General features: G+C 40.1%; 1 protein-coding gene across 4 annotated transcripts in view; it reads left to right on the top strand.

Moving 5' to 3' along the window:
• LAMA1 (laminin subunit alpha 1) overlaps window positions 1-13623 on the top strand; it is a 157215-nt gene that overhangs the window by 122966 nt on the left and 20626 nt on the right. For all 4 annotated transcript variants that reach the window (XM_048840308.2, XM_048840309.2, XM_075125308.1 and 1 more), the window contains 8 exons: window positions 1629-1811; window positions 2142-2296; window positions 3901-4044; window positions 5632-5765; window positions 6077-6227; window positions 6780-6904; window positions 9791-9941; window positions 10835-10979. In XM_048840308.2, the coding sequence (XP_048696265.2) occupies window positions 1629-1811; window positions 2142-2296; window positions 3901-4044; window positions 5632-5765; window positions 6077-6227; window positions 6780-6904; window positions 9791-9941; window positions 10835-10979 (1188 nt within the window). The remainder of the gene's footprint in view (window positions 1-1628; window positions 1812-2141; window positions 2297-3900; window positions 4045-5631; window positions 5766-6076; window positions 6228-6779; window positions 6905-9790; window positions 9942-10834; window positions 10980-13623) is intronic.

Raw genomic sequence — 13623 nt, 5'->3', positions numbered from 1 at the left:
CAGCATTCACACATGTAGGGACACACACAACTGCAGTTACATCCTGGCTCTCTGACCAGCCACTGCATGAACCAACAATACAGAGGCTACAGTCAAAAGAACCACCAGCTTCCCAGCCTAGGACCCCAAAGCTCTACTGTCCTGCCCTTGTCCAAACACCAATCAGTATGCATTTATTATCCAGTTCGTCTCCCCCCTCAATGTGGAGAGGAAATGCAATAGCCACTTGAACTAAGATTCCTAAGCACTTCACTTCAAATTTATTGGTTTAGATTAAAACATAAAATAGATTTTAAGTGATTATAACTGATAGCAAACAGATCAAAGCAGATTACCTAGTAATAAACAAAAATGCATACTAAGTTTAACATATTAGAAAGATAGGATTTGCATTAATAATCTCTCACCCTGACTAATGGTCAATAAGCAGGCTGCCGATTCTCAAAGTACAAACTGCACTTGTTTTACAGCTTGGAATCCCCAGGTTTTTCGTACACAACCTAGAAATCCCTTTAGCCTGGGTCTAGCACTTCCCACAGTTCAGTCTTTGTTCCTCAGGTGTTTCCAGGAGTCTTTGTGTGTGGGGAGTTAAGAACCATAGATAATGTCACACCCTGCCTTATATAGCTTTAGCATATTTTTCTGGAACCCTTTGTCCGAAACTCAGTTTGTGGAAAAACACTGACATCCCAAGATGGAGTCGAGAGTCATGTGGCCTGGTCACATGCCCTTGCATATCTTGCTGAGTCATAGCAGCCATTACTTACAGGCTGTCTGGAATGTTCACAGGAAGGTTAAGTTCTTCCAGGGTTCATTGTCTTTGCTGAGGGGCCATCAGCACTGTCTGGCTTCTTCATTGTTGTACCAGAAAGGCTAGTTGTGGATGTCACCCAGAGTAAGCACATTTGAAATACAGATTCATAGTCAATATTCCTTTAGGTACAAAAATGATATATGCATACAAATAGGATAACCATATCAGCAAATTATAACTTTTCCAGTAATACCTCACATGACCCGTCTTGTACAAAATGCATCGTAATTATGCCATAATAATCTCATATAATAATATTGCTGTGAAGAATATGGGGTGCAGAGTCACAAATGTCTTTTTTTTTTTAAAGTGTCGTACGGACAGAATGAAGTCTACCATTTATTAGTTCTGTGCTGGTTGAAATGTTGAAGAAAAAAATAATTGAAAAATCTAAATAAGAAAATACTGACCAGCTCTAACCATTTGACCTGAGCTTTCTTAATGCCCTGAGAGTTGTTGCATATCATGAATCTGGCCCTATGCTTATTTATGTGTTTTGTTTTAAATTGTTCATTCTAGAGGATTATATTTACATATAAGGGCTCAGCCAGGAAATAACTTTTTTCAGCCAATTTATAAATCTTTGAAAATGTAACTTCTGCCATCAATTACAATCATTATAAAGCTTTGAACATGTTAGTATAACACTACAGACTAGAATGCCAAGAATGATTCCTTTTTGTCAAGCCTGAAATACTTGTTATGAACCTGGCCCTGCCGTCTCTACTTATGTGACTCTGTGAAACCTCTAAGAAAAATGACTTTTCTGATAATTGGGATATATAAATAATCCTTAAATGTAAATATGTTCCAGATACCAATGACACATTTTTTGAAGCAAAAGAGCTGGCTGTGTCTGCTAACACAAGTGCTGTTGCTGGTTTAAACCACATTGTGGATTTCAATCAAAAGCTGCTAAACACTTCTTCTGAATTGTCCAGGGTTAATGACACGTTGAGGAAAACCAATGAACTTATAATGGACTCCTCAAAAGCTGGTAAGTTAGCTGCTTCATTGCACAGTAGAAATGTCATTGCATGTAGAAATTATGCTAATATTAAAACTTAATTAGTATTAAAATAAGGATAGTGTGATGGACTGAAAGTTTTTGCCTGACTAAATAAAAATGCACTAGCTGTAGACTTCCTTTTTAAACAGAATACATAGAAATCACATAAGCTTTTTATACATGTATATTTTTTCTCTCAGATGTTTAAAGCTACTGAAATAAATGACTCCAAATATCCCATTTTGGCCAGTGCATTCCAGGAATGAATAGTGAATTTCCCTCTCAATCTGTCTGAACGTCTCATTCTTATTTTGGCAGCAGCCTCAGCTGAAAGACAAGTTAAAGAAGTGGAAGCACAAGCCAATCTTTTATTTGACAGGCTGAAACCTCTGAAAATGTTGGAAGAGAACCTGAGCAGAAATCTGTCTGAAATTAAAGAGCTTATCAGTCAAGCCCGCAAACAGGCAGCATCTGTAAGTACATCTTTCCCAAAATTTCTAGCTTCAGGTTCATTGGTTTCTCTTGTGCCTCCTCAACAAAAAATATTTTAAAGGCAAAAAGCCTTATACTCCCTTCTTTAACCCACCCATCCTGTTGTTCTTTGGTGTAACAGAAGTTATTGGTGTTCTCAATATCATATATACTGCAATATTGAGGCATTTGGTGTGAATTCAGACTTTGAGCTATGATCTCTTTGCCTTCTGGTTTGTCAGAGCACTGAGCTTTTGAGGTTTTATTTCCCTGTTCTTTTTTCCCCATTGCCTCTTATTTTTAAGGGAGTATTTCCAGGGCATCTCCAGGCCTTTGGAAGGAAGTTGGTGTGAGAGGCTGGAATGGATTTATCAGTGATATAAAGGATTATGATGAGATTCAATTAAACCACATTATGAACTATATCTTGTTATCATGAGAACACAAAGAGAGTTTTTGAAACCAGTAACATTTCCCCATACGTTTGATTTAAGCCTGGGCATATCATTTTAAGGCAGAGGAAAATTTAGATTTAAAAGACAAAAATTATCCAGGCTTTTGGTGCTTTCAATAAAACCCAGCATACACATGAATGCTTCTTTTTCACAATCTACTGATCATGGAAAGTTAATGAGTCTGGTATAGAACAATGGAAGTAGTATTTCCTGGTGTATCATAGACTACAGAAGTTTCTAAGGGAAAAAAGTATAACTTTTATGAGTAAAATCCTCTCTTGCAGTTTTAAAGACTCATATTATTCCCTTTTATTTTTGTGAGAATTTGGTGAAGATAAGGGTTTTCTCTCATTGCAACTTATTTCTAGAGGTAATATTGAATTGAGCATTGAAGATGAGCTACCCTGTTCTCTTGCACCTCAATCTGATTTCGCTTTTACTAGAAATAGAGATGGGCTAGAGATCATGCAAACTCTCATATATGTGAGTCAACAGAACTACTAAAGTTACCAGAGTGCACAAAGGTTTGCAGCAATGAGCCCAATATTTGTAACAACGATAATCTGAGTCAGAAATCTGCCATGTAAGTGCTTCTTTATTAAATTAAACTTTTAAATGGCTCCTAAACAGATTTTCTAAAGAATTACTTAATTTTTTGCTAGTAATTTGAAATTCTGTGATTGCTATTTCTTGCAGATGCTTTGACTATTTGATTTTTAGCTACGTTGTTTTTGTCTGTAAACCCAAAGGTTTGTTGTATTTTGTTTGTTTTTATTACCCTGAGACCTTTCACATTTTCTCAAGACTTCCAGTCTTTTTTGTTATTAATATGGTGTTTTTCCTCATATGTGCCCTCAAGCTCAAGGTTTATTATTGGATGATGAATTTCTGGCTCTAAATCCCATGATTAGACCAGTAGTTTCTGAGGCACCTCTTTCTTCCCTATTCTATATAGTCTAAACCACTACTCTTTTTCAACTCATATCCAGCCAGTCAATAGTTGTGTGTGTTTGTAGCTAATCCTACTGCCAAATATTTAGAATCATATGAAGTTGTCTCAACACGTGGCTTGAATTTAGCTAGACAAAGGCTAAATCTGTATTCCAGGGCTAAGTGCTGTGTACACAGAGTGTACCATTTTTTTTTTCCAGATTAAAGTTGCAATCTCAGCAGATAGAGACTGTATTCGTGCCTACTCACCGCAAATTTCTTCTGCTAACTACAACATCTTAACATTAAATGTGAAAACAACTGAACCTGACAACCTCCTCTTCTACCTGGGTAGCAGTGGCAATGTAAGTTCAGTGTTGTGGAGATTCACTAAAAGTGTTCACAAAAAGAAAAGGAGTACTTGTGGCACCTTAGAGACTAACAAATTTATTTGAGCATAAACTTTCTTGAGCTACAGCTTACTTCATCAAAGTGTTGTGGAGATTCACTAAAAGTATACTCTGAATATATAATATATTTGACTTTCATTCTTATTTATACCAAGTAGCCAGACTAGGGACTGGGCAGATGTATATGGGAGAAGGAGGGAAATGATCCCCTGCCCCAGACCATGGTAGGGCTGATGTAATCCCCAGAGATCCTTACATGCCACCCACCTCAGCCTTCAGGAAAGAGGATAAGAGCAGAAGATCCAGCAAGCCTGCCTTTTCCCCTCACTCTGCACCACACACCCACACAGTGCACTGGTTTTGCTGCCAGGGTCATCCCCTGCTCTTCCGGAGGAATCAAGATTTGGCTCTGTTGGTCATATGCTGAGGTCCTTGCTCAATGTATGGGATAATACTCACACAAGATAAAAGTGATCTTGTGCACATTATCTTGCATGGAATCCTTCTTCCAGAAGGTGGACTCACCATTTGTCAGGGTGCTTGATCTGGTATCAGGCAGGACTCCCATGACAGCACATTGGCAAGTTCCCCACCATCCCAGTAGATGCACGGTTTACATAGCTCCAGTGCTTCATGTTCCTGTTATTTCTGCATTGACCTTTTGAGGTCATTCCAGGTGTAAGAGGGGGGAGAAGGTGAAGTGGGGCGGGCAGCCCGGATGGGGGATGGGCGGCGGCACACAGCCCAGAACCCCCACTGGTGCTGGGGAGGCGGGGCTGGCAGGCTCCCTACCTCGATCCGTGCCTCCCCCCCACTCCCAGCAGCAGCAGAGTTTGGGTGTGGGAAGGGGCAGGGGGTTGGGACATGGGACAGGGTGAGGCAGGATCTGGACAGTGCTTACCTGGGTAGCTCCCCGGAAGCAGCGACATCCTCCTCACTCAGCTCATGGCGGAGGTGTGGCCCGGCAGTTCTGCATGCTGCCTCTGCCCAGAGTGCTGGCTTCACAGTTCCCATTGGCTAGGAACCGCAGCCAATGGGAGCTGCGGGGGCAGTGCCTGCAGGTGGAGACAGCGTGCAGAGCTGCTACCTGGCCACGCCTCCACATAGGAGCTGAATAAGGGGGATGTCGTTGCTTCTTGGGAGCCCCCCAGGTAAGAGCCACTCAGAGCTTGCCTCACTCATCCCAGGCCCCAACCCCCTGCCCTCTCCCACACGCAAACTCTGCTGCTGAGGTGTGGAGGGGTGGTGGCCCAAGACTGCCCCAGCAGCAGCCGGTGCGACTGGTGCAGGGGCTGCCCGAGCTGCTCCTGAGCCAGGCACACTGGCCTCTGCAAAGTCACGGAATCCGTGACCTCCGTGACAAACTCGCAGCCTTAGGCATGATTTGGCTCATCGTACAAATCCATGAAGGTAGGATATAAAGGAAAAGTTTTAGAAACAGATATGAGATTTTATAGTCATCCAGTTGGAAAGAAATTTGTTAAACAAAACAAAATTACATACCCTATGTAATGCGTTAAAGCAAGAATCATCATTTTCCAGAGTGACTTCATGGCAGTAGAGATGCGACGTGGTAAGGTGGCCTTCCTTTGGGATGTGGGCTCAGGAGCAACAAGACTGGAATATCCAAATTTTCAAATTGACAACAACAAATGGCACAGAATACATATAACCAGGTAACAGAGGTTTCATTCATTCATTCTTTATTTGTATTGCCATAGCACCTAGGCGTCCTCTTGATAGACCAGGACACATTAATGTGAGTAACATAAATATTTTATTCTGTAAACTGGATTAAAATGAAAGTTCAATTTCTGCTAGTAATTCAAATGAATTTTTACCTAATGTGGAAGTGTGGTTCAGTGCAGCGTAGAAGAGTAACGGCGATTTAGTTACTCAGTGCAAGAAATAGTTCAGCAGTAGTAAGCGGGGACCGTGCACGGAAATTTCTGAAAGCGTTTAATCCATTTGTATTTGTGATTGTCAGGTTTGGGAAAACTGGTACATTGAGCATAGAGGACACGAGCTCTAATCAGAAGTCCTTAAGTAAAACTGCAACTGCTCCTGGGACAGCTACTGTACTGGATGTAAACAAATCAACACTAATATTTGTTGGAGGACTTGGAGGGCAAATCAAGGTGAAAATCTGAAAATGCTATACTGTAAAAGGTTTTTATCGTGCTAGAAATACTTTTTCAATTAGAAATAATCGCTCCAATTGGATACTCCAAAGAGATAATTGTCAGGTATGCTGCACAAAAGGCAAGGGTGCAAAATGGTATCCAGAGCTATCATCTCATTATAAAAATCCCCAGGAAACTATGTTTAAAATGGTAATTCTGAAGTGCTGAGTGTGAGTGCATAGGAGGTGTTAATTCATACTAAGTAGTTTCCTTTCTCCTCTGTTTCTCCTCATTTCCTATCCTCCATGACTTGTTATAATTTGTCATTGTTATCCATGTAATTGAATATAAATGGGTCAGGACTTTTCATTTTCTTTTTTACTTATTGCAAAACTCTTCCACCGCGATGTAAAGTCTGATTATTAATAATAATGCTAAAACTTTTTTTTGTTCTTCTGTTATGATTTTCCCCTAACATGAATTAGAACTGAATGGAGAAGTTGGATAGAGAAGTTCCAAAGTATTTAACATTAATTTTATTCATTTAATATGTTTCCTTTCTAATAGAAATCTCCTGCTGTTAAGGTGACTCATTTTAAAGGATGCATGGGAGAGGCATCCTTGAACGGAAAATCTATTGGTCTTTGGAACTACATTAAAAGAGAGGGCGCATGCAATGGATGCTTTGGAAGGTAGTGATTTGACCACGGTTTTCCTGAAAAGCATAGAGTGGGAGTGTCTGTATATAGTCATAACCTTTTATATATGTTTGTATGTTAGTTAAAAAGTGTGGTGAACTCGTGCAAATTGTAGTACTGCATTGATTATTAGAGGAATTCTAAGGTGGTAAAAACTAAATTCAAATTTAGTTACCACGTGTTTTTTCTGTTCATGATATGGTTCTACAATTGATCACATGGCTCCACAACTTGCCACATATATTTTCACATTGGTTGTGTGTGTTTGTCCATTGAAACTAATGACTACCAATGTACATCTATATTTTTGGAATATTTGGTTTGTGTAATCATTTCAAACAAGGCATATTTATTCCTTCCCAGTGAAAGAAAGAGGTCTAAAGCATTATTTTAAAAGTCCACTCCGAATTTGTGGCTATTATATTTATTACCACTCTCACAGTTATTCTGGAAAGGGGTTGTGGACTTGTGATGGGGGGTACAAACTGTACACTGGAGAACAAGGGGTTAAGGAGTAGCTCTGGCCCAGGTGACACTGCCCTGCTATTCCTGCAAAGCCTATACAAGCTGGAGGTGAGTTTAAAAAGGAAGCAGAGCCACTTATTGGGAGCCAGGCAGTGGAAGGGAGCAGACCTCTTCTCTGAGCTCTGGGGAAGTATAGCCCAGGAACTCTACAGCTAGAGACCTGGCATCACCGACCTGACAAAGCCTGCAAAGGAGAGACTGGTGACTGATTGCAAAGGGCAGAAACTTTCATTTGATTCTTGAATTTACCTTGTGGGGAAGAAGAGAACTTAGGTAGAAAGTGATCTAAGAGGACATTTGAGGTAGTGAGACAAGTGGGATCAGTCAGCTAAGAAATCTGGCATCCAGGGAAGAAAAAGGAAACTCAAGTATACCACACCAACATTCTGAAGGCCTGTAAAGACCAAGACGTACTCCTCATAACACCCTATCCACTTGAACTAGGCCCTCAAGCACCAGAGACCCCAGAATCCCAAGCCATAGCGATGGGGGAAGAGCTTCAACCAAAGCAGGAGGCCCAAATGCAGAAACTAATTGAATCCTTCCATTCCATATTTTCAACCTTTCCACGTTGAACGGACTCACCTTGTGTATCGTCACGTAGCCATTAAACCAGGACAACAGGTCCATGAGAACCTGTGACCACTCCCATGAAAGATGTGGGACACCATGGAAGAGGACATATGACATGTCACCTACAGGCCCTTGAGAGTTCTGGACTCACTGTGAACCTGGCCATATGTAAGATGGCAAACCGGGAAGTTACATATTTCGGTTACACTGTGGGGAGGGGCAAGTTATGGACACTAATTGGCAAAGTACAGGCCTTAGCAGCCTGCTTCATCTTGACAACAGAAAAACAGAGACAATGCTTTTTGGACACAGCAGACTATTATAGACCACTCATACCTGACTTTGTCACAACTGCAGCACCCTTCACAGCCCTCGTGAGGGATACCAGTCCTAAGAAAATCGTTTGGTCAGAGGCCTGCGACAGGGCATTTAGGACTCTAGAAGATTTTCTGTGTCAAGAACCAGTACTTTTTCATGCAGACTTTTCCAAAAAGTTCACACTACAAACAGATGCTTCTGATGTAGGACTTGGAGTAGTCCTTTCCTAGGATGTTGAGGGAGAGGAGGAACCACCAGTCCTCTATATAAATAGAAAACTATTCCCATTGGAGGTGGCCTATTCAGTCATAGAAAAGGAAGCCTGAGCTGGGAAATGGGCTGTAGATGCCCTAAGATACTGTTTGCTGGGAAACCCCTTTTTGTTAGTAACAGACCATGCCTGTCTTTGCTGGTTGAACAACATGAAGAATGCCAACCCCAGAATTATGCAGTTTTCACGAGAGGGTGGGGACCTGGGTGCAGAAGACAAGACCTGGGGAAGGGTATGCAATGGGGTATACAAATCCCATGCTGGAAAACAAGACATTAAGGAATAGTTTTGGGCCCTTTATACTGGTGAGGAATCCAGCAGGGGAAAACCCTGAATGCTCAAGAGTCCAAACTCCAAGTCCCTGGACTAAGGAGAAAGCCCTGAAGCTGTTGCAGGCACTGAAAGACTTCCCCGATATCAGACTTCCTTTTATATATCCCCCAAAGGGTGGACTGGAATGTGTGATCTGGCTGGGGAGGGAGCTGAGCCACAAAAGCAGGGACAGACCTCACAAGACAGAATTGTAATGGAAAAGGGATATATCCTGCCATATCCCTGCTTCACCAGTAGATAACGCTGGTGGTCAGTGTACCATTTTACAAGAGTGTTTTCTGTTTACATCTCTAAATGTTTGCAGACTTAATAGGTTTGAAATGAAATAGGTTTGGCAACAACTTTTTGTAGAATTTTCCATTTAGAACCAGCAGAGGGTGTTGCATGATTATGTATAAAAATGTGTTTTTTTAAGAAACATTGCAAGGAAAAAAGGATAACAGAATATTTTCTGTAATGTAAATCCAGTTATTCAAGGAATTTGGGAAAATGCATGGTATTCTTTAAGTTTGAGAGTCAGAGTGGTAGCAATTAATTATTTCCTTTGGGAACTGTTTTGTTTTTTCTATTATGAAGAGGGGTAAAGAGAGGTTTTTCTATCTTGTGTAAATTCTCCCCCAAAGCTAAACTAGATATTCAGAGATTCAATAATAAAAGTGGCCCTTGGCTGGAATCCTTTAATTATTCATGGCATACAAGATTCAAGTCTCCTTCTATGGTTTCACTTCCTAATTATGTTGCTAGTGGCTGCCCCAACTGATTTCATTTTCCGAGGTTGCATATGAAATACTGTGTTTGGAAAAATGCAAATCTGTCTTGTGGTATTCAGCATTTCAGCTACTTCTTTTTCATTTGTATAGCCCACAGGATGAAGATACTTCTTTTCATTTTGACGGCAGTGGATATTCAGTTGTGGAGAGGGCCCTCCGCTCCACTGTGACTCAGATAATCATGTTTTTCAGCACCTTCTCACCTAATGGGCTCCTGCTGTATCTTGCTTCTAATGGCACCGTAAGAAAACTGTTGAGATTTTACACTGATCAAAATTGTATTTGGAAACTAACCTTGTAAAGGTTTGATTTTCCCCATCTTTCTACTTCTCTGTCTTGGAACCAATTACCACTGTGTATTGTGACATGGATATCTTATATGATTTTGACCTCTGAGAATCTCTTAGAAGCAATAGAATTAAAATACAAATATTCTCCATGGAGTATTAGTCCATGATGATAATTCAAAATATGTTAAAAAAGGGTGGTAATCTGAGGAGATATTATCAAGGGGCCCCAAATCAACAAAGGAAATGTATATGTGACATTTATTATTGAAACCTGCTTCAGCAAATGGGGTAACCAATCCTGATGGTGGGTCAGACCACCCTTCATAGTGATGGGGTAAAAATAGCCTGATGGGGTAAAAAAATCCAAACATGGGGATAGCCTTCCAGAGTATTATTACCAGGGATCCTAGTTTTCCCGTGATAAAAAATGCAAAATTATCCGATTAAAAAAACCTAAAATCCACATTTTTCTGCAATTGAAATGAAACGGGTCCCTGGGGCTTGGACTCTCTGCCCCAGATGGCAGTAGTAAAAACTAGATTCTCTGTAAAAATGCAAATTGTGTGTTTTTCCGTGGCAAACAGAGTTCTAGCTTCGCTGATTGTTGCTCACTTAATGTTAGTACTAGTATTATTATTATTATTTATTATTATTATTATTATTAAAATGGTATTAAAGAGATTAGATTTTCTGAACATAGGAAAAGTAGGTGCCCAGAATACAAGATATTCTGGATACATTAGTCACTTGCAATTTTTAATAAGGATATCCCAAGATCTTTGAAGTATTCATTATTACATATGTTTTTTTTTAACTCAGTGTATCTGTATATTTTTTTCTGCAGAGAGATTTCCTGTCCCTAGAGCTCGTGGATGGCAAAGTTAGATTAACTGTTGATCTTGGTTCAGGACCTCTTACGCTTAAAACTGAAAATCGTTACAATAATGGAACATGGTACAAAATCTCATTCAGTCGTAACAAGAAGCAAGGTAGGACACAGACTAAAAAGTAAAAGTTTATCATTTTACAAATGAGTGTCGGAAGTCATTAGGAATGTCACCATTCCATGCCAGTTTTGTCTGGTAATTCCCACTGCACATTCATTCTTTGACAGCCATTTTTGTGGTGCTCTCTTGTTGAAAGTAATGGCAATGCCAGTTAGTTGCATGGCATATGAGCACTCTGATGCGTGAATGAAGCTTGACCTTGATATTATTCCCTTTGTTAGGTTTTTTTTATGTGTGATGTGTAGGAAGAAAGGAAAACACATTTAAATAGTCTTTAAACACTGGAACATGGCTATATTTTTCATAGTCAATTGTTTCCTCCACAGCCCCATTATAAGTGCACAAGAGGAGTCCATAAGGGTTAATAGCAGATCTTTCTCTCTGACCTATCATTAGCTTTACATCCCATCCCTGTCTTGATTGATATTCATTACTCTATGCATTGCAGTCCAACTCTTTGGTCATAGACCATCATTTTGTTCAGTGTTTGTGCAGCTCTGAGCACAATGGAGTTCTAGTCCATGACTGGACTTCTACGTGCTACTGTAATAATAATAATAATAATAATAAATAAATAAAAAAACATAAAGCTATGATTTAGGGTGGCTAAATGTGCATTGGTGTTTGTAAAGAATAAGTGGTACAGTCAGATGACATACAAGTTAACGAAGGTACTATCCAAGATATTTCTCAGCATGGCCTCTAAATACCTTGGAATCTGGGAACTGTTGAGTAACAACATGAAGAAGTTAAAGAAGAAGTGAGGAAAGAATACTACAGACAAATAAGAACGGCTCTAAGGATAAAACCCACATAGAAGAATTTAATCCGAATTAATATGTGGTGATTCCAGTAGTACCATACACTGCTGGAGCAATCCAGTGGAATCCAGAGAAGAAAAAATTTGACATCCAAACAAGAAAGCTCCTGGTGATGCACGGAGTAATGAATCTCAGTCAGGAGGTGGATAGGATGTACGTCTGATGATATGATAGAGAAAAAGGTTTGCTACAGACAATGAAAAATATAACTGCAAATTAAATGAGGAATCAACCAGAGTGAAGATCCTCTGATCACAATAACAAGCAGTGGCCGAAAGCATGTGTCCCAGCCCAAGAAAGCACAAAAGAAAAGAGAAAGCAAATTGCCCAAGAAAAACTTGAAAGATTTACACAGAAATCAGCAAACAGAGAGTGATGAAGAGAGATCGAACCCTTTAATGATCAAAGATTAGCAAACTCATGGCTTGTAGCAGGCGTGACAGTGTGACAGATATGACAACTTCCTGCAATATGCTGGACAAACCTTACTGAATTAAGTTAAACCTTGTTAAGTTTAAGTATTTTAGGAGCTCACTGTATTAAAAATGTAAATGTTTATGTGTTACTGTGAATTGTGTGTAATTTGTCTGGGAGACATGATTAATGGGTAGCAGAAGTGTTATGTGCTTCAAAGGATTCTTTTCAACAAAGGGCTAAGACAAGAATGATCTCTGAGTTGAGCAAGCTTCCTAGGAAATACTTGCAAGGAGGGAAATGAAAAAGCCCACATCTGGACTGGATCTTTTGAAGCTTTATCATGGGGAGTGGTCCATTTTCTCTGAATTACCTATTCCCACGATCAAAAGGCAATAACAGCCTAAAGGAGTAACTCCCAGATTCATGAGGGGGCTTGTTCTGAGCTAACAGCTGATGAACTTGTGACCACAGAAAAACCTCTTGTTGGGTGTGAATGGGCTCCCTTTTCCTCTCCAGGAAAACCCTGGCTGGTAAACCTTCTGGGTGAATTAATCAGCACACAGGTCCACCAAGGTACCTTCACCACATGTGTTTATTGTTTGTCTCTTTCTTAAGCTCCAGGTACAATACAACTATATAGCCTCAGTAATGAGGAGCCCCTTGCTGGATCATAAGAGGGAAATGCAGGTGCAGTTTCCCTGAACTGTGGTAAAAGGATACCTCGAGAGAGACAGAGAACCTCATTCTAAGTGCACCCTTAAAGGTTAATTACATTGGAAACAAAACGGACCAACATAACTACTCTCCAAACTGCAGAATATGTTCCAAACAGGACGTGTTGAGCTCCTGTGGGAGCTGGGAGGGAATATATGACCAGACACAGTGAGATCATCAAGTGGCTTCATTGGAGCCTCTGAGCCAAATAACAGATTTAAATAAACCATGTGGTATTCTGATCACCACATTTTAAAGAGCTCTAGAGAATGAAGAGGTTAAGATTTTATGGGATCTGGCAATTTTCACAGACCAAACGGTGCAGGCAAAGAAGCTGGAAACAGTTTTTGTAGAAAAGACAAACAAGAACATGGCAATTAATATTGTCATACTAGCAGCCAGAAACATTAAAAAAAAAAACCACAAGAAGAGAAGATGGTGAAGTATGAAGAACTCTGCCACGAAGTGGAATAATTATGGGAGACCAAATACAGAGAACAAATACAATCCCAGTGATTACTGAAGTACTTGGAGCAATCCCTAAGCGTACGAATGAAAAATTCAAGAACACATTAGGATACAAGACATCATGATCGGTGACCTCCAGAAGACAGCGCTCTTAGGCACTGCGAGAATGTTAAGGAAAGCCAAAGGAGAACAAGTGCATTTGAGCA

This window comes from Caretta caretta, chromosome 2, assembly GCF_965140235.1.
Source record: "Caretta caretta isolate rCarCar2 chromosome 2, rCarCar1.hap1, whole genome shotgun sequence".
Taxonomy (NCBI): domain Eukaryota; kingdom Metazoa; phylum Chordata; order Testudines; family Cheloniidae; genus Caretta; species Caretta caretta.
This window is presented reverse-complemented; position numbering and strand designations above follow the sequence as displayed.